General features: G+C 41.7%; 1 protein-coding gene across 3 annotated transcripts in view; it reads right to left on the reverse strand.

The window, feature by feature from the left end:
- Window positions 1-27585, reverse strand: part of cracd (capping protein inhibiting regulator of actin dynamics) — a 79698-nt gene that overhangs the window by 12360 nt on the left and 39753 nt on the right. Inside the window, exons 2-7 of one of the 3 annotated variants that reach the window (XM_078398353.1) lie at window positions 18387-18552; window positions 14592-14727; window positions 10667-10828; window positions 8072-8137; window positions 7140-7322; window positions 4159-6355 (exon numbers count right to left, since the gene is read on the reverse strand). In XM_078398353.1, coding sequence (XP_078254479.1) covers window positions 4159-6355; window positions 7140-7322; window positions 8072-8137; window positions 10667-10828; window positions 14592-14727; window positions 18387-18552 — 2910 coding nt within the window. Of the gene's footprint in view, window positions 1-3702; window positions 6356-7139; window positions 7323-8071; window positions 8138-10666; window positions 10829-11893; window positions 11968-14591; window positions 14728-18386; window positions 18553-27585 lie in introns of those variants that run through there. The other 2 variants (XM_078398336.1, XM_078398345.1) reach the window with 2 other exon arrangements.

Consider the following 27585-nt stretch of genomic DNA (forward strand, 5'->3'; position numbering starts at 1 on the left):
GGTACCCTGAACCAACATCTCAAAAGGGGGAAGAGAAACTGATGAACGCAGTGGCAGAAAAGCGGGCACGCAGAAAGGAGCGCAGCAACTTCACCAGACCAGAGTCTACACACAAATGTGACCTTTGTGACAAAGACTGTCACTCCCGCATTGGTCTCTTCAGCCACAAGCGACGCTGCTCTAGCCGAGGTGTGGAGCAAGCAGCCAACTAGAATGCATCACCCATGGTCAGCCATGACCGAGGGGGCCTAAGAAGAAGATGATGATCCATGTTTACTGAATAAAGATAAAAATGAAAATAGGTCCTTCCCATCCACAAATCATGAGCCCATTATAATATTACACATTTTATCTAACCTGGGTGGGTGATGTTCAAAAGCCTTGAGAGGTGTGGGTGCTGAGTGATTAACCAGTGGGGCTCACCATTAGTGGCAGTAGCAAATCAGCCAGTCCCCAACACAGCATGGAGGAAGTGAAAGATTGGATTAAAAGGCAGGATTATAGTAGGAGTTTATTATTCTCCTGTGTGCTGCACCTTGCGAACCACACAAAGAATAAAAGTTTCCCGTTCCAATTTTCAAGTTTGTTTACTTCAAACGTTTTTGCGTTTATTTGCTTTTGAAAGCATTTTAGAATTGGACATTCAAATGCAACAAAGAGAAACATATGTTTTTCTGAATTGTACATATCTTGATGTTTTTGTGTCTCCCTATCACGCTGCATCAAAGTATCAAAACTCCATTAGATACTCAGTTCCTTGATTGGGCTATTTACCACAGCTATCATAGTAAGCATGGCACAGTCACCAGCTTAAGAGTTAAAAGAATAAATTAAATTCAGTCCTTGCAAGATATTTGGATAAAATTATAGATACACAGAAGAAACAATAGTACTGGAGATACAAGATATAGCAGATGCTGAGACTTTGAGCAAAACCAGTGCTGGAGGGAATCAGCGGATCAGGCAGCATGGAACGATGGCAGAAACTTGATGGAGATAGGTGAGGAGAAGGGATGAGGCAAGAACTGGCAATAGATCAAAACTTCCACCCCCACCCGACTCATCTGCCAATCACTCCCCTTTCCTAAATCCACCTATCACTTGTCAGTTCTTTCCCCACCACTCCCCCCATCTCACCCCACATTTTCTCTCCTCTATTCCATCACTTTGAAGAAATGTCAATTGTCCATTTTCAGATGCTGCCTGGCTTGCAGAGTTCTTCCAGCATTGTTTTTTGAAACATTTTGTGCTTTTCGATGGGACTTCCACCAACATTATGGGCAAGACAATCACGCAAGCCCCTTGTATGGTTAGCAGTCTGTAACTATGATATCTGCACAGTTCAGCAGCATTGGTTCATCATTCTAAGCTTAGGAGATAGTGTGAATTGAATATAAAACCTGCCTATGCCAAGCTGAATCATAGCGCATGTTTTGTTATTAATATGAACTCATTAATATGAATTGTTCTTGTTGCCCATTTATAATACATGAAAATAAAATTATAGAAATTGATTACTGCTCCTTATAAGGCTTCTTACATTACAATCATAAGAGTAATATAGATGACAGTGGGGTATTAAAAATAAACTGCAAAACAATATTCATCATTCTCTCTTGTATAATTGAATAGTTATCGATATTTCATCAAAACATTGTTTGTAAATGGACTATTCGGGTATAACAGTTTTCCAGCAAAAACTGATAAATTATTACAATTTCCTTATTATTTTGATAATATCTGTTGGATTTGTTTAACACATGAGCCATTCCTTTTGTGACCAGTCTTGAAATCCAGGCTGGAAGGTGTATATAATTTCCAACTAGCTAGAGGCGGAAAACATGTTCCCGATGTTGGGGGAGTCCAGAAGCAGGGGCCACAGTTTAAGAATAAGGGGTAGGCCATTTAGAACTGATTTTCACCCAGAGAGTTGTGAATCTGTGGAATTCTCTGCTTTAGAAGGCAGTGGAGGCCAATTCTCTGGATGCTTTCAAGAGAGAGTTAGATAGAGCTCTTAAAGGTAACGGAGTCAAAGGATATAGGGGGAAGGCAGGAATGGGGTACTGATTGTGGATGATCAGCCATGATCACAGTGAATGGCGGTGCTGTCTCGAAGGGCTAAATGGCCTACTCCTACACCTATTGTCTATTGATCCAAAAATGGAACGTCCTCCCTAATGCACCATCTCTTCAGGCATTCACTTCCTAGAGTCCATATTATGCATAGGCTTCAGGGAACTTGTTTACTTTTTTTAGAAATCACTTATGTTACACTGTATTGAATTCTGAGTTTTAGGTTGCTCCAATGATGGGCTGCAATAAGATCAACCACGGCACAATTTGTGGCACTCTAAACTTTGAGTCATCGGATGATATGCACAAGCCTTTTATTAGTTTTAGTTTAAAAGACATTCCATGAACTGTTTAGATTGTCAGTATCCTATTTCTGTCAGCCCACAATATATTCCATAATCCTGACTGCACAGATGTTCATTAGACTTCTTAATCCAGAGACGACTAAAGTAAAGGAAGAAGCAGGAAATCAATCCTATCCATTATTGATAGAATGTGCCGTATTAGACAATAGACAATAGGTGCAGGAGTAGGCCATTCGGCCCTTCGAGCCAGCACTACCATTCAATGTGATCATGGCTGATCATTCTCAATCAGTACCCCGTTCCTGCCTTCTCCCCATACTCCCTGACTCCGCTATCCTTAAGAGCTCTATCTAGCTCTCTCTTGAATGCATTCAGAGAATTGGCCTCCACTGCCTTCTGAGGCAGAGAATTCCGCAGATTTACAACTCTCTGACTGAAAAAGTTTTTCCTCATCTCCGTTCTAAATGGCCTACCACTTATTCTTAAACTGTGGCCCCTGGTTCTGGACTCCCCCAACATTGGGAACATATTTCCTGCCTCTAACGTGTCCAACCCCTTAATAATCTTATATGTTTCGATAAAATCCCCTCTCATCCTTCTAAATTCCAGTGTATACAAGCCTAGCCGCTCCAGTCTTTCAACATATGACAGTCCCGCCATTCCGGGAATTAACCTAGTAAAGCTACGCTGCACGCCCTCAATAGCAAGAATATCCTTCCTCAAATTTGGAGACCAAAACTGCACACAGTACTCCAGGTGCGGTCTCACTAGGGCCCTATACAACTGCAGAAGGACCTCTTTGCTCCTATACTCAACTCCTCTTGTTATGAAGGCCAACATTCCATTGGCTTTCTTCACTGCCTGCTGTACCTGCATGCTTCCTTTCAGTGACTGATGCACTTGGACACTCAGATCTCGTTGTCCGTCCCCTTTTCCTAACTTGACACCATTCAGATAATGTGGAGATCACCTTGTTCTGAGGTTCCATCTGTTCCATCAAGAAAATTTAAAAGAGCACATGGGACTATTTCAAATAAATCAGCCAGCATCCAAAATCAAACTCAAACTATGTGCACATAGTGATAGTTGTTTCTTGTACTAATGACCCATTTTGTAGTACTGGACTGCATTAGTGGTATGGTGCTTTCAAGCAGTTGTGGACGAGTGCAGGGTTTTAAAATATGTTTTACAAATGCAAATCTTTCCACTTTTTACAATCCAATGCTCTGATGAATTGAAAAGCAGAGCCCTTTTTAATAAGGAGAACGTCTTAATAGATCATAATGGAGCCAAAATGGTTGCAAAGAATTCACACTTTGCCTACCTTTCGTAATGGAGCCTGGTTTTTTGTCTGCCCTTTCCCTCCAGGGAAGGTTGATGGACAGGAAAAGAGATGTTTTGTCTTTTGTTTCATCTTCGTTCTTTAATCTGCATGTTTGCATTGAGGTGTCATTCTTCTCATCTTCTGTTCTCACATCTGAATCAAGTGAAGTCTTTGTGTTTTTGTGATCTGCAATGTCAATGAAGTCTGTCTTGTTTAAGGTAATGGGCGGGGATGGAGGTGCAGTGAGCTGTGTAGGCTTGGGTGCTAAAGCTGGTCTTTGAGATGTTTGTGATCTTGATGAAAGTTTCTCATTTGAAAGTGCAGCGAGCTTACTTTGAATATGTTTTGCCACATCAACACTACTTAGATATGTAATCCCAGGTTGTGAAATGTCTGACATACTACTTAATCTGTTTCTCAAAATGTTACTATTCTTGGGACAAGTGCTTTGCTTACCAGAAACGGTGCATGATTCACCCTCTTTCGTTTTTGCAGCAAGGAAGGCTGGAATTCCTTCCATACCATCTCCAGCACTGTACCTCTTCTTCCTTTTTTGTTCTCCTTGTTGCTCATAATGGAACCGAAGTGAATAGTGGGTCCTTCGTAATTTTATACCAAATGGTGATGTATCCATCATCCCCTCAGTCTGCGGGATCATGCTGGAAACAGCTCGGTTATCAAGGGGAGCCTGAGCTTGTGGCAGCGTATGTTCTTTCCTTGGTATTGCAGGAAGACTTGGAACTAAAAACGATGGAATATCTTTGGCAAACTTACAGCCTTCCGCAGCATCTGCTTTCCTCATGCGAGCTTCTGAGTGTGAATCATCTTGTATGTCTTTGGTTACGTCCTGTACAATGTCTCCAGATGTCAAAGACTTGCCGGATTCAGAAGAATCCATCGTGAAATTAGCCACTGACACATCTTCATCGGGTACATTTTGCTTCTCTTTCTCGTGAGATATATTTCCTTTATCACCATCATTGGCTTTACTGCCATCTGCCCATTTCTGCCATGCAGGTGTTATTGAAAATTTTGCATTAGCGGATAGTGTTTTTCTCAAACTGCCATGCACGCTGGAAACTTTGAACGTAGTCCAGTCATCACTAAATCTGCTATGAACCCTTCTTTCCTTTTCTTGCAACCTTTCATTAGAACTTTTAAGAATTTTGGCCCGAATAGCAGCCCACTCAGTTAAAGCCCTTGACTGGTCGAGTGATTGTCCTGGATTGAATTTTGACTTTCCAATTCTACTCCTCATATCAGGATTTGACTTGCCTGTTCTTTCAACAAATGGAAAATCAGCGGATTTTTTCTCTTCGGAAAAACCGAGCAAAGATTTGCAGGCGGTATCTTTAATCTGTTTCAGATCAACAGCAGTGCCACAAAGTTGAGCTCCGGTGACCAGAATGGCTGTGTGAGGGACGTAATTTGAGGAGGAGAGACCTCTATGTGACTTTGGAGAAGACTGTAGGACATGTGTATCTAAAGAAGTCACTGTTTCTCTTGGATGTGTCACAGGGGTCAGATTAACTTTTGGGAAAATAATTTGTTTATCTCCTGAAGCAACTTGGAATGAAAATGGCTGTGACATAGTCTGTCTTTGATCCAGTTCTTTCCATCTAAGTTCCTCTCTACGTCGTTCTTCTGCCTGTGCTTCAAGAAATTGTTGTTCTTCTTCATTTAATACTTTATCGTCCTTTTCCCTCTCTTCATCTTCCCTTTGTGGATTCTCTAAATCAGTCAGCTTTTTTAGTTTCTGCTCTCTTTGCATTTCCAAATCTTTTCTTTGTGTTACTTCATTAGATTCTTTGTTTTCGTCAGCACTGAAATGAAAGATCTCTTTCTCCTGCCTTTGATTCATCTCTTTCGTCTCCAAACATCTTTCTTCTTTCTCCATTTTCAAATCCACTATCCTATTTTGTTTCTCTTCATTACAAAGCCTCTGTTCTTCCTCTCGTTCTTTTTGCTCCTCAACTTCTCGTCTTTGCCTCTCCTCTTGAATTTTTTGCTCCTTTAATTCTCGTTGCCTCTGTTCCTCCTCTCGTACTTTTTGCTTCTCTAATTCCCGTTGTCTCTCCTCTTCCTCTCGTATTTTTTGCTCCTCCAATTCTCTTTGCCTCTGTTCCTCCTCTCGTAATTGTTGCTCCTTTAATTCTCGTTGTTTCTCCTCTTCCTCTTGTACTTTTTGCTCCTCTAATTCTCTTTGCCTCTGTTCCTCCTCTTGTAATTGTTGCTCCTTTAATTCTTGTTGCCTCTTCTCTTCCTCTCGTACTTGTTGCTCCTCTAATTCTCTTTGTCTCTGTTCCTCCTCTCGTACCTTTTGCTCCTCTACTTCTCTTCGTCTGTGCTCTTCCTCTTGTAAGTTTTGCTCCTCTTCTTGACTTCTCTGTCCTTGTTCTTGTGTTCTTTGTGCTTCCTGCTTTTGGCCATCTTCCCGTCTCCCATGTTCTGCTAATTCATATTGCATTTGATCTTTTTCCTGCCATTTATGCTTCTCAGTCTCCTCTCTATATTTTTGTTGCTCATCCTCATGATGCATTTTTTCTTCCTTTTTATTTCCTACTGGTTTATAATAGTTTTGTTCATTCTCCACATGTATCTGCACCTCTTCTTGCTCATATTTAAACTCGTGGATAGTCACTTCCAGCAGATCCTGCAAGATGTAGGTTTTTAATTATTCTCAAAATCAATATAATATGCACCAATTCACAAATGATCCTAATTCCTCCTTTCCTGCCCCCACCCCACTCTTCCAGGGTGTCATATTTCTACTTTGTTGGTAAGAATGATAATTTAATCAGATGTTAATACATTTCTACATGCATACCTTGTACAAATCAGCTCACCCGAGTTGAATTATGAATCAAGGTTTTGATATATTATCTATTTTATTACAAAAAGAGGAACACACCCTTAAAAAAAGAAATCATAGCTGCTTATAAACAGCTTGTAATCACTGCAACTGAAATATGAATTAATAATTGAGTTTTCAGCTATATTGAATTATTAAATTTTTCTTAGATAATTTCTGCCGGTTTTCCAGAAACAAACATGGCTTCCTTTAATGTCAGAAATATATATTCTTTCACTCCGGCAACATGCCACTTTTTGTAATAAAACAATGGTGTAGTCAAGTTAAACCATACTTTAATTGTATGATAAGAAAATTATCATAATAAAAATGATGGTATCACAAAATGCTGGAGTAACTCAGCGGGTCAGGCAGCATCTAGGAGAGAAAGAATGGGTGACGTTTCAGGTCGAGACCCTTCTTCAGACTGATGTCAGGGGTGGCGGGACAAAGAAAGGATATAGGTGGAGATAGGAATAAAAATGATGATTTTCCAAACTTATCATTTTTATGATGACTGAAAACTATACTGACTTTCAAGAGCAAAATGTACAACATTTTCACAGATACATAGCAACACAATTACCAGTGGCAATCTCCCATGTTTCTTCGACACCCTTTGATTCCGTGGCTTGATAGAAAGTTTATGTCGGGCTGCAGTATTGTCGAGGCGGCACATTGACTGTGGGACTGAATCAAGATTGATCGATTCAATCGTTCCCCCAGAACTTGATGAAGGCTGGGAGCTAGTGGGCCTTGAAAGTCGAGCCTGTGGAATTTACAAAATAGTAGCTGTGTTCATAACGGGTACATCTGGTTTTAAAGAATAAGATTCATAAAGATAGACACAAAATGCTGGACAGGCAGCATCTGGAGAGAAGGAATGGGTGACGTCTGGGGTCGAGAACCTTCTTCAGACTGAAGAAGGTGTGAAGAAGGGTCTTGACCTGAAACACCACCCATTCATTCTCTCCTGAGATGCTGCCTCTCCCGCTGAGTTGGTCCAGCATTTTGTGTCTATCTTCAGTGCAAACCAGCATCTGCAGTTCCTTCATTCACAATTGGAATCATAAACTGCACCAAGGATACTAAGCATGATATCTACCATTACAGAGATTTACTTAACTTAAAATTAGCATTTTCAACACTTATTGTTCCAATTTAAATATTGGTGCCCTTGAAAGATAATTTATATTACTTTGGCTCGAATGTTAAAGAGCAGAATTTACAGACAGACCAGAATGATATGTAGGAAAGAACTGCAGATGCTGGTTTAAATTGAAGATAGACACAAAATGCTGGAGTAACTCAGTGGGACAGGCAGCATCTCTGGAGTGAAGGAATGGGTGACGTTACGGGTCTGAAGAAGGATCTCGACCCGAAACGTCACCCATTCCTTCTCTCCAGAACAGAATTATATCAGTTTTATATCACCTGTCCATTTTAACATTTATTTTCCAGCTCCGAAGATATTAATGGACAGGTTAACCATTGTTTGGTCACATTGAACTTTGTTACCTGTTCTTCTGCTCCACCGCCTGCTTCACCTAAACTCGAGCTTTGCTTGTTGGGCAGGTCATGAGACTGGAAGAGAGAGAGGATAAAATGGAAGGATGGATTAACACTACTAATACTTATAAAAGTAAAGATATGAAAGATAAAAGTGAAAAGCAAGACGAATGCTACTTAAATTCAATGGGAATTGTTAATAATAAGCTGCATAACAAAAAAAACATTTGAAATAACTTTCAATTTCATCTCTAAAATGGTAGCAATAATTAAGTTACACTTCTCAGCATTAATCTATGTAGATAACAAACAATGAAAGAAAGAAATTGGGGCAGCACAACAGTGGAGTTGCTGCCTTTATAGCGCCAAAGAACCGGGTTCGATCCTGATTACGGGTGCTGTCTGTATGGAGTTTGTACGTTCTCCCTGTGACCTCATGGGTTTTCTCTGGGTGCTCCGGTTTTCTCCCACACTCAAAAGACACATAGGTTTATAGGTTAATTGGCTTGTATAAATTATAAATTGTCCCTAGTTTGTAGGATAGTGCTAGTGTGGTTGGCGCAGACTCGGTGGGCCATAGGGCCGATTTCCACACTGTACATCTAAAGTCTAATGGAAGGTCTAAAGTCTAAACAAAAGGAATCAGAATTCATTTTAGCAATGCAAACCAGATATGATGTCATTTATTCCCCCAGGATAATTAGCATAATATTTGCAGGTAATTACTTTTTAAAGACTTTTAGAGATACTGCTCTAAGGCAGCAACTCTACCGCTGTGCCACTATTGCCAGAGCGAGGCCACACACACACTGGTGGAACAGTATCTTGTATTCCACTTGGGTAGCTTACAACCCAATGGTATGAACATTGAATTCTCCTATTTTAACTCACCTCTAAACCGCTCACCCACTCCCTTCCACTACCCCGACCCTCCCCACCACAAACCCCCCTCGCCTGTGTCCACTTATTACCTGCCAAGCTTTGTGATGCCTCTCCCACCTTCCAGCTCCCCCCCCCCCCCCAACTGCACAATCAACCTGCAGAAGCCAGCAAGGTCCCCCCGACACCGGTGAACATCCAGGGAATGGACATCGAGAGGGTGGATCCTTATAAGTACCTGGGTGTCTACCTCAACAATAAACTGGACTGGACTGAAAACACCGATGCGCTATACAGAAAGGGCCAGAGCAGACTTTATCTGCTAAGGAGTACAAGTCCTTTGGAGTGCAGGGGGCACTCCTAAGGACCTTCTGCAACACAGTGGTTGCATCGGCCATTTTCTATGGAGTAGACTGCTGGAGCAGCAGCATCTCAGCGGCGGAAGGGAAGAGACTCGACAGGCTGGTCAGGAAGGCCAGCTCTGTCCTGTGTTGCCCCCTCGACTCAGTGCAGATGGTGGAAGAGAGGAGGATGATGGCAAAACTAACATCGTTGCTGGACAACGACTCCCACCCCATGCAGGACACTGTCACTGCACTGAGTAGCTCCTTCAGTGACAGACTCCTTCACCCCAAGTGCGTGAAGGAGAGATATAGGAGGCCCTTCCTTCCCGCTGCTGTGAGACTGCACAACCAGCACTGCTCCCAGCAGATGAGTCAACAATAACAGCTAAGAACACACAGAAAACCGATGACAATTTATGTATCTTTTATTTATAATGAGTGATCTCTTGCTCTCTTGCTATCCACTTTGCTGCTGTAACACTGTAAATTTCCCCGCTGTAGGACGAATAAGGAATTTATTATTATTATTATTATTATAAGAAATGTCTCAACCCAGAATGTCACCTATCCAAGTTCTCCTGAGATGTTGCCTGACCAGCTGAGTTAGTCCAGCTCTTTGTATCCTTTGATAGACACAAAAAGCTGGAGTAACTCAGCGGGACAGGCAGCATCTCTGGAGAGAAGGAATGAGTGATGTTTCGGGTCGGGACCCTTCTTCGGATTGGTTAGGGAAAACTGAAGGGTCTTGATCCTTATCTCTAACCAGTCTGAAGAAGGGTCTCGATCCGAAACGTCACCCATTCCTTCTCTCCACAGATGCTGCCTGTTCCGCTGAGTTACTCCAGCATTTTGTGTCTATCTTAGGTTTAAACCTGCAGTTCCTTCCTACACTTTGTATCCTTTTGTGCATTAACCAACATCTGCAGTTCCTTGTTTCTACATTCATTTTATTATGTAACATAAACAAATAGAGAGATCATAAGTAATTTCTCATTAAAAAAGTGTCCTTTCAAACTTGAAGGATCTACTTTTCAGAATCTTTTCAAAACTGCCAGTGTTCGTTGCCTACACTTTTACAGACATTAACACAATAGTTAAGTTATGGGATTGGTAACCCAGAGGCCTCCATTAAGGACAAAGTGTTACAAGTTGAGCTATTTTCTGGGAATCCATTCATTTAAAAAAAATTGAATCCAGTGTTTGTCAGACATTATCAGAACCATGTTGTTGCAAAAATGAATCCGTGTGACAACCAAAATAATAACTTGGATGGCAAGGAGATATGATGGTGAATGGGCAGTCTTATCTTTAAAAATCTGGTTCAGAATGTATACAAACTATAAGATGCGCTGATAAAATCCAGAGAAAATTGAACATTTACCTTGAGTCTTGAACCAGGTAATTGGATTTCCTCTTGGGTGCATTCTTCTAATGGACTTCTGGAAAACCCATCAACTTCTGAATTGGACCGGGTACTTTCCATTTTTTGCACGATAAGAGTCTGCGGTGTTCGACCAAATTTAATATTCCTTTCTAAATGATGCTAAAATGTAGCACAATATGTAAAATAAGCTTTTTTTCACATGTGTGAATTGTTTACTCTCAACTTATAATTACAAACAGCATCTCAAAAATATGCACATATATGATTTTGCTTTTTCCATGTCCAAACTTTACACTGAATGTTCACCATTTTAGATCCACCAAAACACATTTAATCTAGCCATCCTATTACCTTGTGAAAGCTTTTATCGTTTTTCTTTAGCTATCTAACACGAAAGGGAACGTCTATTTGATGGAATGCAACCAACTGTGGAAAAGCAGCCATGTCCATTCGGGAGATGTGATCGGGATTTATTGTGCCGAGGGGTGATTTTATAGAGGTGTCGAGGTGCATGAGGGAAATAGATAAAGTAAATGCGCAGAGTCTTTTCTCCAGAGAAGGAAAAAATTTAATAGGAAACCGAGGAACAACTTTTTTTTTTTACACAGAGTGTGGTGGGTAAATGGAACGAGTGTCTAGAGGAAATAGTTGAGCCAGATACAATAACAACACTAAAAAGACATTTGGACAGGTACATGGAATGGAAATGTTTAAAGGGTTATGTAAATGGGACAAGCTAAGATGGGGCATCCTAGTTGGCATGGATGAGGTGGGCCAAAGGGCATGTTCGTGGTTTGACTCTATTTGAGTGCTGTCATCTGAGCAATGTATTTCAGTGAAAACGCTGATGTTGGGTTCACACTCTTTAATAATCGCATTAAAATTAATTTACAGCAATTTATAACTGTTAATATTAATCATATTTCAAATCAACTGCACCTCTTCCACATGCAGTTCTCTGTCGCTTTCTGTTCACTTGTGCATCTCTCCTCTGCATGTGGTGTTAACTCACACTGAGACAGACCCATAATTAGCAGCTCAAAGATCGACACCAGATGCTGGAGTAATTCAGCATTTCAACCAGCACCTCTGGAGTAAAGGAACAGATGACATTTCAGGTCAGAACCCTTCAGACCAAAGAATAAGGGGTCCGACCCAAAACGTCACCTATTCCTTTTCTCCAGAGATGCTGCCTGACCCGCTGATCCATCAATTTGTGTCTACCTTCGGTATAAACCAGCATCTGCAGTTCATTCCTACGCATGTTGTTAGCAGCCCATTTGTATCTTGGCAAATATGCTAACTTCATTGGGAAGTGTTTGTGCAATGAGTTGTTCATTTTTGTTTCTTTCTTAACCCAGCATTTATTTTCATTGGGGACATCCTGGAAAGACAGTGTTGCATCTGGACAAAGAGCAGATTTGATTATTTACAAGCATTCCCTCTGCACGAAAATGGCCATCTACTGCAAACAGCTACTGAAATACTTACATCCAGTTTTCCAGAAAGCAAAGTAAACCCACAAGCAATCATCAGCCAGGGAAGAAACAAAACACATGATTATTGTAATTCTTGACGGTGTAAGAGATATCGATAAAGTTTTTGCTTTTCTAACTTTACATCACACTGCACAATGGGATCTGATGTTACACAGTGTGCTATAGACAATAGATGTAGGAGTAGGCCATTCGGCCCTTCGAGCCAGCACCACCATTCAATGTGATCATGGCTGATCATTCTCAATCAGTACCCCGTTCCTGCCTTCTCCCCATACCCCCTGACTCCGCTATCCTTAAGAGCTCTATCTAGCTCTCTCTTGAATGCATTCAGAGAATTGGCCTCCACTGCCTTCTGAGGCAGAGAATTCCACAGATTTACAACTCTCTGACTGAAAAAGTTTTTCCTCATCCCCGTTCTAAATGGCCTACCCCTTATTCTTAAACTGTGGCCCCTGGTTCTGGAAATACTGTAGAATATAAATTGTCGACAGAAGAGTCTATTTGGTCTCTTGAGATCATAGCTGGCCTTCAGCGTGCAAAGTAAAGGTAAAGGGAAACACCCATCAGGGTGCATGTGGAATACAGGATACAAGATCATAAGGTCATAAGTGATAGGAGCAGAATTAGACCATTCGACCCATCAGGTCTACTCCACCATTCAATCATGGCTGATCTATCGGTTCCTCCTAACCCCATTCTCCTGCCTTCTCTCTATAACCCTTGACACCCATACTAATCGAGAATCTATCTATCTCTGCCTTAACAATATCCATTGACTTGGCCTCCACAGCCTTCTGTGGCAAAGAATTCCACAGATTCACCACCCTCTGACTAAAGATATCCAGTTTCCTAATATCCCTGTGATTACACTTTTTATATTTAAAGAACAGGAGACCTTGAATATACAATATTAAAATTGTTTTCAGCAATGACTAACAACATTATTCTCAAATGTATAATTTATGTAGGCACAACACTTGTGGTACAAGAACAGGAACCTGCTGCTGTCGATCAGTGTGCATCTTTGGGTCGGGTGGTTTTCATGAGGTTTGCACAATCTGAAACATGTCCACAATATAAAGTGTAGGAAGGAACTGCAAATGCTGGTTTAAACCAAAGACAGACTCAAAAAGCTGGGGTAACTCGGTGGGTCAGGCAGCATCTCTGGAGAAAAGGGATAGGTGATGTTTCTGGTTGAGACCCATCTTCAGACTGAGAGTCAGTCTATTCCTTTTCTCCAGAGATGCTGCCTGACCCGCTGAGTTACCCCATAATATAAAGTGTTTGTGTGACCTACAGTCCACCAGAAACCCCAAGTCATCCAAGGGCCAGTGACAGGCATTCACTGGCACATCACAGAAAAGCACTCATGCATCCAAAAGGCCAGAATAAAAAAATAGGATCTTAAAGCAAGCTACGTTAATTGAATCTTTATAATAATAATAATAATAATAATGCATTACATTTATATAGCGATTTTCAAACACTCAAAGACGCTTTACAGGGATTTCTAGAACATAGAGAATTGAATAAATAGATAAATAAGTAAATCATTTTGCTGCTTTATACCTTTCATTGTGAGCCACTGAGAACAGTTTATTATTTAATGCTGCCGTACATCAATTGGTATCCTTTAAAGATGCTATCTTCACATTTCATTTAAATCAAATGCGCAGCGACTATTATGGAGAGCTCCAGCAGTAAGTTGAAAGTGACCCCCTTTTAATCTCACAGTTGAATTAGAGACTGTCTGCAAGGTCAGAATTTAAATAAGCAATAGTCACCAAAATAACGTGCAGTAGTTAAACTGCGTAAAATGCAGATTTTCCAGTAACCCACTGAAAATGTTGGAGTCTTGAGCATTATCCATTGCCAATGTCATACAGCGGATCAACATGCTGATCCTCTTCATCACGTTTCTGATTCAAAATCAGTAAAACCAAGCAAAATGAAAATGTGCTCTTCCTGTAATATGGTATTACACTGACTAATTATGCTGAGCCTACATAAAGATCTGTACAGTTGTCTCATTAAGACTTACACCCCATCACTCTGCGCTGGATCTCAGAGCGTTACTAACTCACTGCTCCACCTGTCTTCATATCTGGGAGGAAGTAACCTTGCAAGCAGCGATAAATTAATAACAGGAGAGAATATGTCCCCATGTGCAGGATTTGCATAAGCAATCAGCATGTGTTGGATTAGACACGAGAATCTCTAGTCTGGCAACAAATAGCCCATTTATCGCACTGTTCCACTCAACAATTTAATTTAATTTATGAGAATCCATCCATTCTAAACTGGGTTTGGTCTGAGACAGCATTGCACTCGCAAAGAGTAAAACAAGTTCAAGATATGATACAGATCTGAATTTAGCAGTCAATACAGCACAGGCATCACCTTGTCATTACAACATATCTCACCTGAAGGGCTCGAATTTTTCCCGGGATTTTTTCCTGAGATGCCACTTGTTCCGTTGTTCTGTTGGATGCTGAACCCCCTGGGATAAATATACTGTCATGGGACAATGCCCTGGTTCCCGTGCTGATGCTAGCGGCCCTATCAAAATTTCATATATTAGGTTACAATGGACAAAATGCATCCCTACCTTGTTTAATGTTTCAAAAGGTGCAATAATTACTAGCCAAATTTAACTCCATTAATTCAATTTCTAACATGAGATTCCATATTTCACTTCTTTTGAATTCTTGTAAGCATTTATGCAATTATATTTCAAGAAAGGTGCAATAATTACAAGCCAAATTCAACTCCATTATTTCCATTTTTAACATGAGTTTCCATATTTCACTTTCTTTGATTACTCGTAAGTATTAATGCAATTATGTTTGAACACAGTGTGCTATCACATAGATAGTTTATGGAAGTATTCATCCACAGATCTTTTTAGTGGAGCATATCATTATTTATAAGCATTTTAAAGTAAGACACCTTTACGCCTAGGTGCTTAGGTCTCATTCATCTGTTTTCTTTGGGCTTCCTGTCCTGTTCAGATCGGGTAGATGACAACCATTGTGTTCACAGCATAGGAGTTGGTCTTGCTGCACATGCATCCAAGCAAAGACAATGACAGGTAGAATGCCTGTTGAAATCATATGTTGAAAGACTGGAGCGGCTAGGCTTGTATACACTCGAATTTAGAAGGATGAGAGGGGATCTTATCGAAACATATAAGATTATTAAGGGGTTGGACATGTTAGAGGCAGGAAACATGTTCCCAATGTTGGGGGAGTCTAGAACCAGGGGCCAGTTTAAGAATAAGGGGTAGGCCATTTAGAACGGAGATGAGGAAAAACTTTTTCTGTCAGAGAGTTGTAAATCTGTGGAATTCTCTGCCTCAGATGGCAGTGGAGGCCAGTTCTCTGAATGCAATCAAGAGAGAGCTAGATAGAGCTCTTAAGGATAGCGGAGTCAGGGGGTATGGGGAAAAGGCAGGAACGGGGTACTGATTGAGAATGATTAGCCATGATCACATTGAATGATGGTGCTGGCTCGAAGGGCCGAATGGCCTACTCCTGCACCTATTGTCTATTGTCTATAATGCCAGCACATCTGTGACCATATTGTTTCTGAGAGGGTAACAGGGGCTTGGTGTTCTACTAACCAGGTCAGGTACGGGAGATAAGGAGGAGGGGATAGTCAGGTATTCATGTTTCGATTGAAACAACTATGCCAATTTCAAATCTGTTGTTATTGATGGATGTGGGAAAATCTGATTCTGAAATATTACAGCTGTGAATTTTCAGCACTTTCTGCCTGTTCTTGAAATTCAAACAGTGTATATTCCAAAACATTATGATTTTCAGTCTCATCATGTCTGACATTTATGGAAATCCCTTTCCCGTCCACTGGGTGGTGTATATTATGAAAAGTTGTGCAAAATAATGATGAACGAAACATTCCATACAACAGCATTCTTCAGACCACAGGACAGTGATATTTTCAAACATAAGTCTCAGAAGTGAAAATACAATGTTATCCATTATACTTTCCTTTTCCTCAGTTAATTTCAATTTTCATTAGACAACTGGAATTGCAAAATGAACGAGGTGGGTCTGTGCTCTACATTGATCTGCTTATACATTATCTTCATAATCCTTACACAAAAATAAGGCTGGGAAAAATGTTGATGGAGTGTGAATTAGGAAAATTCATGTCTTGATTCAGTCCTATTTAACTTTATGATGCCAGTGGATGGTATCGTAGATAGTGAAGATGGTTATCAAAAATTACAGCAGCCTCTTGATTAGTTGGGCAAGTGGGCTGAGTAATGGCTAATGGAGTTCAATGCAGATAAGTGTATGGTGTTGCACTTTGGGAAGTCAATCCATGCCTGGACCTTCACAGTGAATGGCAGGGTTCTGGAGAATGTTGGAGAGCAGAGGGATCTAGGAGTAAAGTTCATTGTTCCATGAAAGTGGTGTCACAGGTAGATAGGATGGCCAAGATGGGAAACGTTTAGAAGGATATGGGCCAAACAAACGTAGGCAGGTGAGGCATTTTCTTGGCATGGGCAAGTTGGGCTGAAGGGCCTATTTCCATGCTGTATGACTATAAGTTCATAGAAGCTAATAAATTGAGGTATTGGAATTATGATGTGTTAGATCTTATACAAATTACCAAAGAGGAGGTAATGGCTGTTTTAAATCACATTAAGGTGGAAATCCCAGAGCCTGACCAAATACTTTCCCAGACATTGTAGGAAGCTCAGCAGGAAACTGCAGAGACCCTTGCAGAGGTATTTGCATCATCTTCAGCCATAAGTGCAGTTCCAGAAGATTGGAGAGTGGCTAATGTTGTACCGTTATTTAAGAGGGCATTGAGGACCAGGGCCTTACAGACAAGTGAGCCTGACATCAATGGTTAGTTGAGGCTAATCTTAGTGAAACATCTATTCGCATTTGGATAGGCACGGATTGATTAGGGATAGTCAGCATGGGGTCATGGGCGGGAGTCAAGAGTGTTTAATTGTCATATGTAATGACAATGGAACAATGACATTTTTACAGTGGCTTAAAGGCTTGTAAATGGAATGCCTAGATAATATACACAAAAATTCAATAAAAGGCTGCAAAGGAGATTTACCAGGAGGTCACACGGGTTTACCGGCTTGAGTTATAGGGAGAGGATGGATAGGCTGGAATTTTTTTTCTTTGGAGGAGAGGAGGTTGAGGGGTGACCTTATTGAGTACACCTCTCATTGAGGCGTACAAGATCACGGGGCTTGGATAGGGTGAACACTAACAGTGTGTTTCCCAGTGTAGAGGATTCAAAAACTAGAGGGCACAGACTTAAATTGAGATTGGAGAGATTTCAGAGGAAACACAAGGGCAACCTTTTCACTCGAGGATAGTTCGTATCTGGAATGAGCTTCCAGTGTTATTGGACAAATGCAGACAAATGAGACTTGCCCAATATGCCAACTTGATCGGCATGAACAAGGTGGACCGAAGGGCCTTTTTCTGTGCTGCGTAGCTCTGTCACTCTGTAACATCATCAAGGACCACTCACCCCAGGCATTCTCTTTTCTCCCTCTTTTATTGGGCAGAAGAATTAGGTCTTATGAAATGGATCTGATGAAGATACAAAACCTTGAAAAGATGTACCACCAGACTCAAGAACAACTTCTTCCCTGCTGTTATCAGACTCTTGAACGGACCTCTTACATGCTCTGGATAAATACCCAATCTATCTCACTGCAGCACCTGCACATCTTTTATCTCCTCTTTCTCTATAGTTCTAACACTATATTCTGCATTCCATTTCATTTCTCTTGTTGCACTTCCTGTTGTACTCATGTATGGTTGATTTGCCTGGATAGTGCAAAAAAAGGTTTTTCACTGTATCTTGTTACACTTGATTGCAATAAGCTAGTACTACCAATACTCATTTGTAGATTGGATTACAGTCTTGTATAAAAATCAGACTATTTATTGAGAAAGTCTATGAGATAATCACATAGAATGTAATCTAATTCCTCATAATGTAACACAAGCATTTTGGTAAAGGTTGCTGTTCACTGTTTTCCTTAAATAGCCACGTAGTTCTTTCATTGCATCCTAATTTATCAATTCAACAGTTAGTGTTAATGAACAAAAATGCTGCTGATGAAACATTAATCGTGACTTCACTCTACCACAAGACTTTAATGGCTTAGTATCTTTAAAATTGTGGGGAGAAACATTTATTCAAGGCTTTACCTTAATTCATCTTCTGACTCCTCATTAGCTGACACAATGCCATTTCGAACATCCCCTGATGAGTGACTGGATTTCAGATTTACTTCTGCGGCAAATGTTGACGGCACCTTCCTTTTCTTGCCGAACAGCTTCCTGAATGGCTGGAATTTGCCCTGCTTTTTCTTCTCTGTTAATTGCAAGATTCATATTCACTTTTACGCAGACTGATTGCTTTTAAGCCAAAGGTTAAATGCTGGGACAAGCAGTCTAATCATATGCAGATCATGGTCAAAGGGCAATTATGAAACCAATCCCGCATTTTCTGTTCATGCATATTGGAGTTTATTTTTGTCAAAACGAACATGTACACAAATTTAAAGCATTTGGCTCCATGCCTGCTTCAAGCTCTTAAAAGATGTTTGGCTATTTCAGACAAGATGTCAGATTTTCTAGTAATTCCAAGACACACAACAGTTCTTCTTACCATGTACCTCCTGGCAATGTGTATGAAGTAAACTTATGTCCCTGGAAAAGTTTAGCCACCTTGAGTAAGCAAATTGTAATAGGTCTCTGGTCGTAGGATTAAAATGGGTGATAGTGAATCAGCAGATGTTCCAGCTGATAATGAAAATTGGGCAATATGTAAAATGGATTGCAGATTTGTTGTTGAGAATTTATTCTATTAACAAAGACAACTTCCCTTGGGCTGAAAATGATTCCCAGCCAGTGTAATTGACACAGCAGATGGTTGACACTGCAGATGGGACCCACACCGCTTTTGTGCAAGCCCCATGATTGTGATATTGCAACATCCCCCCCCCCCCCCTCTCCCCGGGAAGAGGTGAAGAGGAAAGAGGTTGGTTACAAGCTGTGCCACATCACTGTGCATCTCTAATGGAAAAATCTAGACTTTTTTTACTGGGACCCACTGCACTTAATCGGGGCTTTGAAAAAAATTCCATGGTATCTGAAAAAAACGATGCACCAGAATTTCTATGCCCATGCCTCATATCTGATGTAATTCAAATTTACATGCAAAATATTTAATGCACTGCATTTCATATATATCAGTAAAGCTGCTAACATAGATATTTGCTATCCCCTTGCAATGGCATTCTAAAAAGTTGCAAACAAAAAGAACTCTGAAAGTATTGTTAAAGAATCTTAGGCTGAAATCACAGGAAAATGCTAAAGTGCAAACACATACAGCAAAATATTTCAACCTGCACATTCTCTACTTTATTAGGAAGTAGCAAATAATGTAAAAAAATTGACAAATAGCTCTTTTACTATGTTATAATACTGGGAAAATGTAACCCAAAATAATCCCTATAAGTGTACCATCACTCGATCATAGCGCTAACTACATTATCAATAATCACATCAAAGTGAAAGTTAATGTGTCATGACACATATCATTTTCACTTTTGAATATTGCAATACTTTTCACGATATCAAAACAACATAATAGATTAAAAGTTATTTCAAAAATATTTTACGGCATAAACATTTAAACGATAAAATATTGGAAATGCTACTCCAAAATATTGGTTTAATTAATGTTTTGCTAAATTGAGCAAATAACTTTAAAATTGGTTGATTAGCAGATGGAAAGTAAATATTTAAGGGGAGGTGGGGCAGGTTTTCACCGGTTGCTATTTCTCAACAATTTGAATGCACTTACAAAGGAATGGGTTTCGGATCTCCCTGGAAGTATTTAGTATTTAGTTTAGAGATACAGCAAGAAACAAATCCTTCAGCCCTCCGGCTCTGCGCCGACCAGCGCCGACCAGCGATCCCCGTACTCCAGCACTATCCTATACACCAGGGACAATTTGCAATTTCTTACTGAAGCCAATTAACCTACAACCTCAGTGAAGAAAGCCAATGGACCAGTGAAGAAAGCCAATGGAATGTTGGCCTTCATAACAAGAGGAGTTGAGTATAGGAGTAAAGAGGTCCTTCTACAGTTGTACCGGGCCCTGGTGAGACCGCACCTGGAGTACTGTGTGCAGTTTTGGTCTCCAAATTTGAGGAAGGATATTCTTACTATGGAGGGCGTGCAGCGTAGGTTCACTAGGTTAATTCCCGGAATGGCGGGACTGTCGTATGTTGAAAGGCTGGAGCAATTAGGCTTGTATACACTGGGATTTAGAAGGATGAGGGGGGATCTTATTGAAACATATAAGATAATTAGGGGATTGGACACATTAGAGGCAGGAAACATGTTCCCAATGTTGGGGGAGTCCAGAACAAGGGGCCACAGTTTAAGAATAAGGGGTAGGCCATTTAGAACGGAGATGAGGAAGAACTTTTTCAGTCAGAGAGTGGTGAAGGTGTGGAATTCTCTGCCTCAGAAGGCAGTGGAGGCCAGTTCGTTGGATGCTTTCAAGAGAGAGCTGGATAGAGCTCTTAAGGATAGCGGAGTGAGGGGGTATGGGGAGAAGGCAGGAACGAGGTACTGATTGAGAGTGATCAGACATGATCGCATTGAAAGGCGGTGCTGGATCGAAGGGCTGAATGGCCTACTCCTGCACCTATTGTCTATTGTCTATAAACCTGTACATCTTTGTAATGTGGAAGGAGACTGGAATACCCAGGAAAAACCCGCACGGTCACGGGGAGAACATATAAACACCATACAGACACACCCGTAGTCGGGATCGAACCCGGGTCTCTGGTGTTGTAAGGCAGCAGCTCTACCTCTGTGCCACCATGCCACCCTTACTGCCTATAAAGACTATCTCACAGTAACTAGAGCAAACTTTATCTGTGATTCAAGGCCTAAATGCTTGCATGTAGCAATATAATATTGCACAACCTTTCTACTTTGAATGAGTCTGCCACAACAGACGTTTAGTCTCCAAGCAATGTTGTTTAGATTTGGAAGAAAGGGACTCTGCATTTGCAGGGCTCCAGTCAGTGCAGTACTTTGCATTGAACATAGAACATAGAATAGTACAGCATAGGCATCAAAATATGTTGTCCAAGCATAGCTGGTACCCTGCGTTTAAAAGCACCCTTTCATTTCTAGCTGCAAACATAGCATTGTCAGAAGCAATTAAAAAAAGTTGAAACTCCAAAGTCTGAATTATATGCTGATGAGGGGCAATGTTACGGAACTTGTAGCCAACGAATAGTGATCCCTGTGGTGTGGACTTCAGTTTTTCCAACATTGCTTGTCCTTGGGGATCAGTTCAATAGAGGCCTTGGTGTAAAAGGCCTGAATCCAATCGGCAAAGACTGGGCCCTTCCCCACCCACTCCTCCCCAATCACCATTTCACACCCACTCACAGCCTGACTCCAGTCTGCAAAGACTGGGCCCTCGTCCACTACCCACCCCCTCCTTGCTGCCCAACATCAGTCTGGCCACTTCTCTATCACTAACAATAGAAATTGAGGAGGTGGAGAGGCTATTCAGGAGACAGAAAAGCTGGAAATCTCCAGGGCCGGACAATGTTTCCCCCTCTACCCTCAAGCTCTGTGCCGAACAACTGGCACCGGTCTACACAGACATTTTCAACCAGTCCCTGCAAACTGTACTGTCCTGTCCTGTCCTGTCCCTGCCTGCTTCAGTCTCCACTATTGTTTCTGTACCCAAAAAGACAAGGATCACTTAAGTAGTATTAATGACTACAGGCCTGTCGCACTGACCTCTGTAATCATGAAGACCCTTGAAAGACGTGCTGGTCCAGCTGAAAAACATCACAAACCCCCTGCTGGACCCCCTGCAGTTTGCATACTGGGCCAATAGGTCAGTGGATGTCGCAGTCAACCTCAGCTTGCACTTCATCCTCCAGCACCTACACCCCCAGGGAACCTATGCAAAGATTTTGTTTGTGGATTTTAAGTCTGCATTCAACACAATTGTGCCAGAGCTACTACACTCCAAACTCTCCCAGTTGACTGTGCCTGAACCCCTCTGTCAGTGGATCATCAACTTCCTGACAGACAGGAAGCAGCATGTGAGGCCGGGAAAGCACATCTCGGACCCGCTGATCCACAGCATAGGAGCTCCACAAGGCTGCGTACTCTCCCCTCTCCTTTACTCTCTCTACACCAACGACTGCACCTCCACAGACTCCTCTGTCAAGTTTCTCAAGTTTGCGGATGACACTACCCTGATTGGATTGATCCAGGATGGGGAGGAATCTGCCGACAGACAGGAAGTGACACAGCTGGCGTCCTGGTGCCATCGCAACAACCTGGAGCTCAATGCTCCTAAGACAGTGGAATTGTCCCTCCCTTACCCCCACTCACCATCTACAACACCACAGTCACATCTGTGGAGTCATTTAAGTTCCTTGGAACCATCATCTCCAGGGACCTTAAATGGGGGGCCACTATCAACTCCACAGTCAAAAAGGCCCAACAAAGGATGTACTTCTTGCGGCTGCTGAGAAAACACAATCTGCCACAGGCAATGATGGTCCAGTTTTATACTGCCATCATAGAATCTGTCCTCACCTTCTCCATCATGGTCTGGTTTGGCTCAGCCACCAAGCACGACATCTGGAGGCTACAGAGCATCGTTCGATCAGCCGAGAAGGTTGTTGGCTGTAACCTTCCCCCCATTGACGAACTGTACACTGCAAGGGGTAGGAAGCGAGCGGGCAAAATCATTTCACACCCTGGCCACAAGCTCTTTGAAGCACTTCCCTCTGGAAGGCGATTCCAGACTGTCAAAGCAGCCGCAGCCAGACATAAAAATAGCTTTCTTCCACGAGCAGTAGCTCTACTCAATAACCAAAAATCTGTAGCCTCCTTTTGCTCTGGTATTTTATTTCGTTCTTCACATGTTTAAACTATAATGGTTTATTCTTAATGTTTTATGTTTTATTCTTAATTGTTTACTGTATGTCGTGTTATTACTTGCGAGCAAAGCACCAGGGCAAATTCCTTGTAGGTATACATACATGGCTAATACATTTTTTTCAATGCAATTCAATTCAGTAATGCTATCAAGCTGAGAGAGGTCTCTGTGAAGCCATTTGCCACACTTCTGCTCTCATCCCACCCTGACCGAGACAGAACAGACGTACAGTTTCCTTGGTCCTGACCTTTTACCCTTTCAGCTTCCATAACCAATGCTATATTTTGTCTTTTTTTTTTAGATTTAGAGATACTGGCGGAAACAGGCCATTCGGCCCACCGAGTCCGCTCCGCCCACCGATCCCCGCACATTAACACTATCCTACACACACTAGGGACAATTTTTACATTTACCCAGTCAATTAACCTACATATCTGTACGTCCTTGGAGACACAGGTCACAGGGAGAACGTACAAACTCCGTACTGACGGCACACGTAGTCAGGATCGAACCTGAGTCTCCGGCGCTGCATTCGCTGTATGGCAGCAACTCTACCGCTGCGCCACCGTGCCGCCGTTTCATCAATTTCCAGCAGCTGTTGCACGATCCTTCCACCAGACATATCTTCCCCTCCCTCCACCTTCAACTTCCCCTTCACCTCGTTCAGATTTCCACAGGGACTACTCTCTCCATGACTCCCTGGCTCACCCACCCCTCCTCTGATGCTTTCCCCCTGCAACCGTAGGAAGTGTAACACACCTAAATACCTCCTCCCTCATCACCATCAAGGGACCTAAATAGTCCTTCCGTGTGAGGCAGAGATTCACATGCACTTTCTTCAACGTCATCTGTTACATTTGGTGCTGCAATGTAGCGTCCTCTACATCAACAAGATCAAATGTAGATGAAGCCACCGCTTTGCTGAGCAGAGAAGGGTCCCGATCAGAAACGTCGCCTATCCATGCTGCCTGACCTGTTGAATTATTTGTGACTTTGTATCTTTTATTTTGGCCATATTGATCTCCCAGTTGCATGCCATTTCAACTCTCCTTCCCATTCAAACACCAACCTGTCTGTCCTCTGTCCTCTCCACACTTAACCCAGTGGGCATTCCATGCCCTGCCCCAGCTGGTTCCATCTGCCCATCACCACTCCCACTTAGCACCTTTCTTTCAGATACCAGAATCTGCAGCACCTTCTTGTCTCCACATCACTTTCCAATCTCTACCTCTATCTGAAAGAAAACTGCTTGCTTAAGTTGGCAATTGTCATCAAATGTAGATCGATTCAGACACTGATAAACGTTTGTTATCAAATCATAAATTCCAGGTACACCATGATGAGGATTTGAGTGTTGACAAATACTCAATGACAATCCACCCAAGTGAACTGGGCCCATCCCACTCTTTTGCCATTTCCCCCAATATATATACACATAAAACTCAGAACATAGAACAGTACAGCACAGGAACAAGCCCTTCTGCACTGAACCAACTCTTATATGGCTGCACATAATCCATATCACTCTATTCCGTGCATATCCATGTGCCTATTCAAAAGCCTCTTAAGAAAATGTGTGGAGAAGTGTATTCCCACCAAGACCATCTAACCAAAAGCCTTGGGTGAACCAAGAGGTCCATAATATACTGAGAACCAGATGTCTGGCATTCAAGTCTGGTGATAGAGGGTCATTTAGAAAGTCCTGGTTCGACCCCGGCAAGGCCATCAGAAAAGCAAAGAGTAATTTTCCGTCTGGAGGATGAGACGTACATCAACTCCTGCCTTAGCAAGAACCTGGACCCACCACAATTTGGCTACTGCCACCAAACATACCATCAAACTCAAAGAACTGAGTCTTTTTTCAGCGGTATGTAATTGGATCTTCATCGTCAGACTATAATCAGTATGAATTGACAGCAACACTTCCTGCTTGATAACACAGGAACACTTCAAGGTGTGCGCTCAATTCCCCGCTCCTCTCATTCTACACCCATGATTATGTAGCTAGACACTCTTTAGATTTTAGATTTAGAGATACAGCGCAGAAACAGGCCCTTCGGCCCACCGGGTCTGCGCCGCCAAGCGATCCCCGCACATTAACACTATCCTACACCCACTAGGGACAATTTTTTACATTTGCCCAGCCAATTAACCTACAAACCTGTACGTCTTTCGAGTGTGGGAGGAAACCGAAGATCTCGGAGAAAACCCACGCAGGTCACGGGGCGAACGTACAAACTCCGTACAGACGACGCCCGTAGTCAGGATCAAACCTGAGTCTCCGGCGCTGCATTCGCTGTAAGGCAGCAACTCTACCGCTGCGCCACCGTGCCACCCTTCTGTTGCCATCTTTAAATTCACCAACAACACCACTGTATAACAGGTAATGATGAGTCAAAGTACAGGAGGGAGATTGAAAATCTGATTAAATGGTGTTTTCCATCACAAGTACTGACCTCCCCACATCGAAGGGATCTATCAGAGGGAATGCTTCAGATTGGCAGCCAATATCAAAGACCAATACCACCCTGAATTCCAAAGAGGGGAGCCAATCAACAATTGAAGAATGGCCTTGTCAAGGGTGCTCTGAGATTTTGTGGGCAGCTTCATCCTGGGAGAGCGAGAGATTAAGCAAAGATTAGACTATAGAGTCATTGGGGAGTGAGAAACGAGGAAACCTGGGAGAGGGTGAGGGAGAGAGTGGAGAGTTGGGAAGGAAAGCAGAGCTACTTCTACTCTCACTAGAAACATTCCATTCAAGCTCAACTGATCCAAAACTCTGCTGCTTGCTTCTAAAGTCAATGTTAATGCACCCCAGTACTGTGCAGTGATACTGGGGGGTTAGGGTCACCACTGCAGTGCTGTGTTGACTTCTACCCTGGGTTGAAGCTCATTGTGGATATTCCCAAATTTGGGAACTTTACCTTTTCCTGAGGTAGAAGCATTCAAACATGCTCTACGTACTTCATTAAATCGCCACAAGATTTCAACAGTAAAAAGCACATAAACTAATAAAATTTGTGCAATAGTAAAAGAATAACCCGAGGCGTGACTCAAGTCCAAATTATGAAACGGCGAACAGTCAAACTAATCATAAAGGTTATATTGTGGGTGGGGTAAAATTGGCCTTGGACACCTACATCTGTTTAAAATAACACTGAGATGAAAGCAATATAAATGTGAAGCAAAGAACATATGCACGGATGTAAGAAAGAAGAACAGTGCAAGGCTGATCCAGACTTGAGCTGAACACTACTTTCTTACCCTCTCCCCATATCCCTTCTCTCTCCTGTAGTTAAAATATTAGTCAACCTCTGGCATGAATACATTCAAAGCCTTGACCTCCAGAGGTCACGTGGGCAGAGAATGCCAAAGATTCATGTGCTTCAGAGAAGAATTTCCTCCCTATGTCCATTCAAAAAGGCAAGCTCTTGATCTATACATATGCCCTGTTCCTGTTTCTCAATATTCCCCCCAGAGGAAACATCCTTGGAGCATCCACCCTGTCATTTCCCACAGACTTTTAGATGTTTCAATAAGATCATCTCTCATTTTCCAAACTCCAATAAAAACAGGCCTAACCTGCTCATCTTTTCTTACTATGTCAACATCTTCAACCTGGTGAATGTTAATTGCCTGCAAGGGAAGTATATCTACCCTTAAATATAGAAAACAAAACCTTGCACACGGCTTCAGATCTGTAAAGTTCCATCAATACATTTTTAAACTTTTATATTCCATACACAAGTCCAAAAATCAATTTCTAATTACTCGGTGTACCTGAAAGTTATTCAAATGCTTTGTACCGCAGCAATTTGTTGTCTCACTCCTTAAGTAATAAGTTGCTTTTTCTTTCTTTCTCACATTTTCGCACATTGTACTCCATCTGCCAACTTAATACAGCTTTTAAAAACTCTAATAGGTTTTTTAAATCCGCATTCCCTATCACAAGACCATTGAGGTTGCTTGATAGTCTTATGATTTAAGTATCTTGCTAATATTTTCTTATTAATGGATTCCAGTATTTTCCCAACAAGAGATGATATAAGTCTATAATATCCTGCTTTCCCACTCCAAACATTCTTGAAGAGTGGCATTATGTTTCTTTGCAACCTCTCCAACAGTCATCTGAGTCAAGGGTAAAATCAGGGTCCAAGTATATCAGATTTACATGTTTGACGTAGTAGAGTGTAAAACTATTTTGTACTGATCTATCTCAGAAAGCATTGACCACAAGCGCCATCTTCACTTTTCTCAAATCAGTCATTGGAGTTTTATGTTGCCATTTAAAACTGTAAGGAGATCAATAAAGTTCACTTCACATAGAGCCTTGGATTCAATAAACTAAATAGGGTTTCATCCAAAGGAGTCTGGGCTTGATTTGAATATAAGTTTAGTTCAGTTTA

This window comes from Rhinoraja longicauda, chromosome 1 (genome assembly GCF_053455715.1).
Source record: "Rhinoraja longicauda isolate Sanriku21f chromosome 1, sRhiLon1.1, whole genome shotgun sequence".
In the NCBI taxonomy this organism is placed as follows: Eukaryota; Metazoa; Chordata; class Chondrichthyes; order Rajiformes; family Arhynchobatidae; genus Rhinoraja; species Rhinoraja longicauda.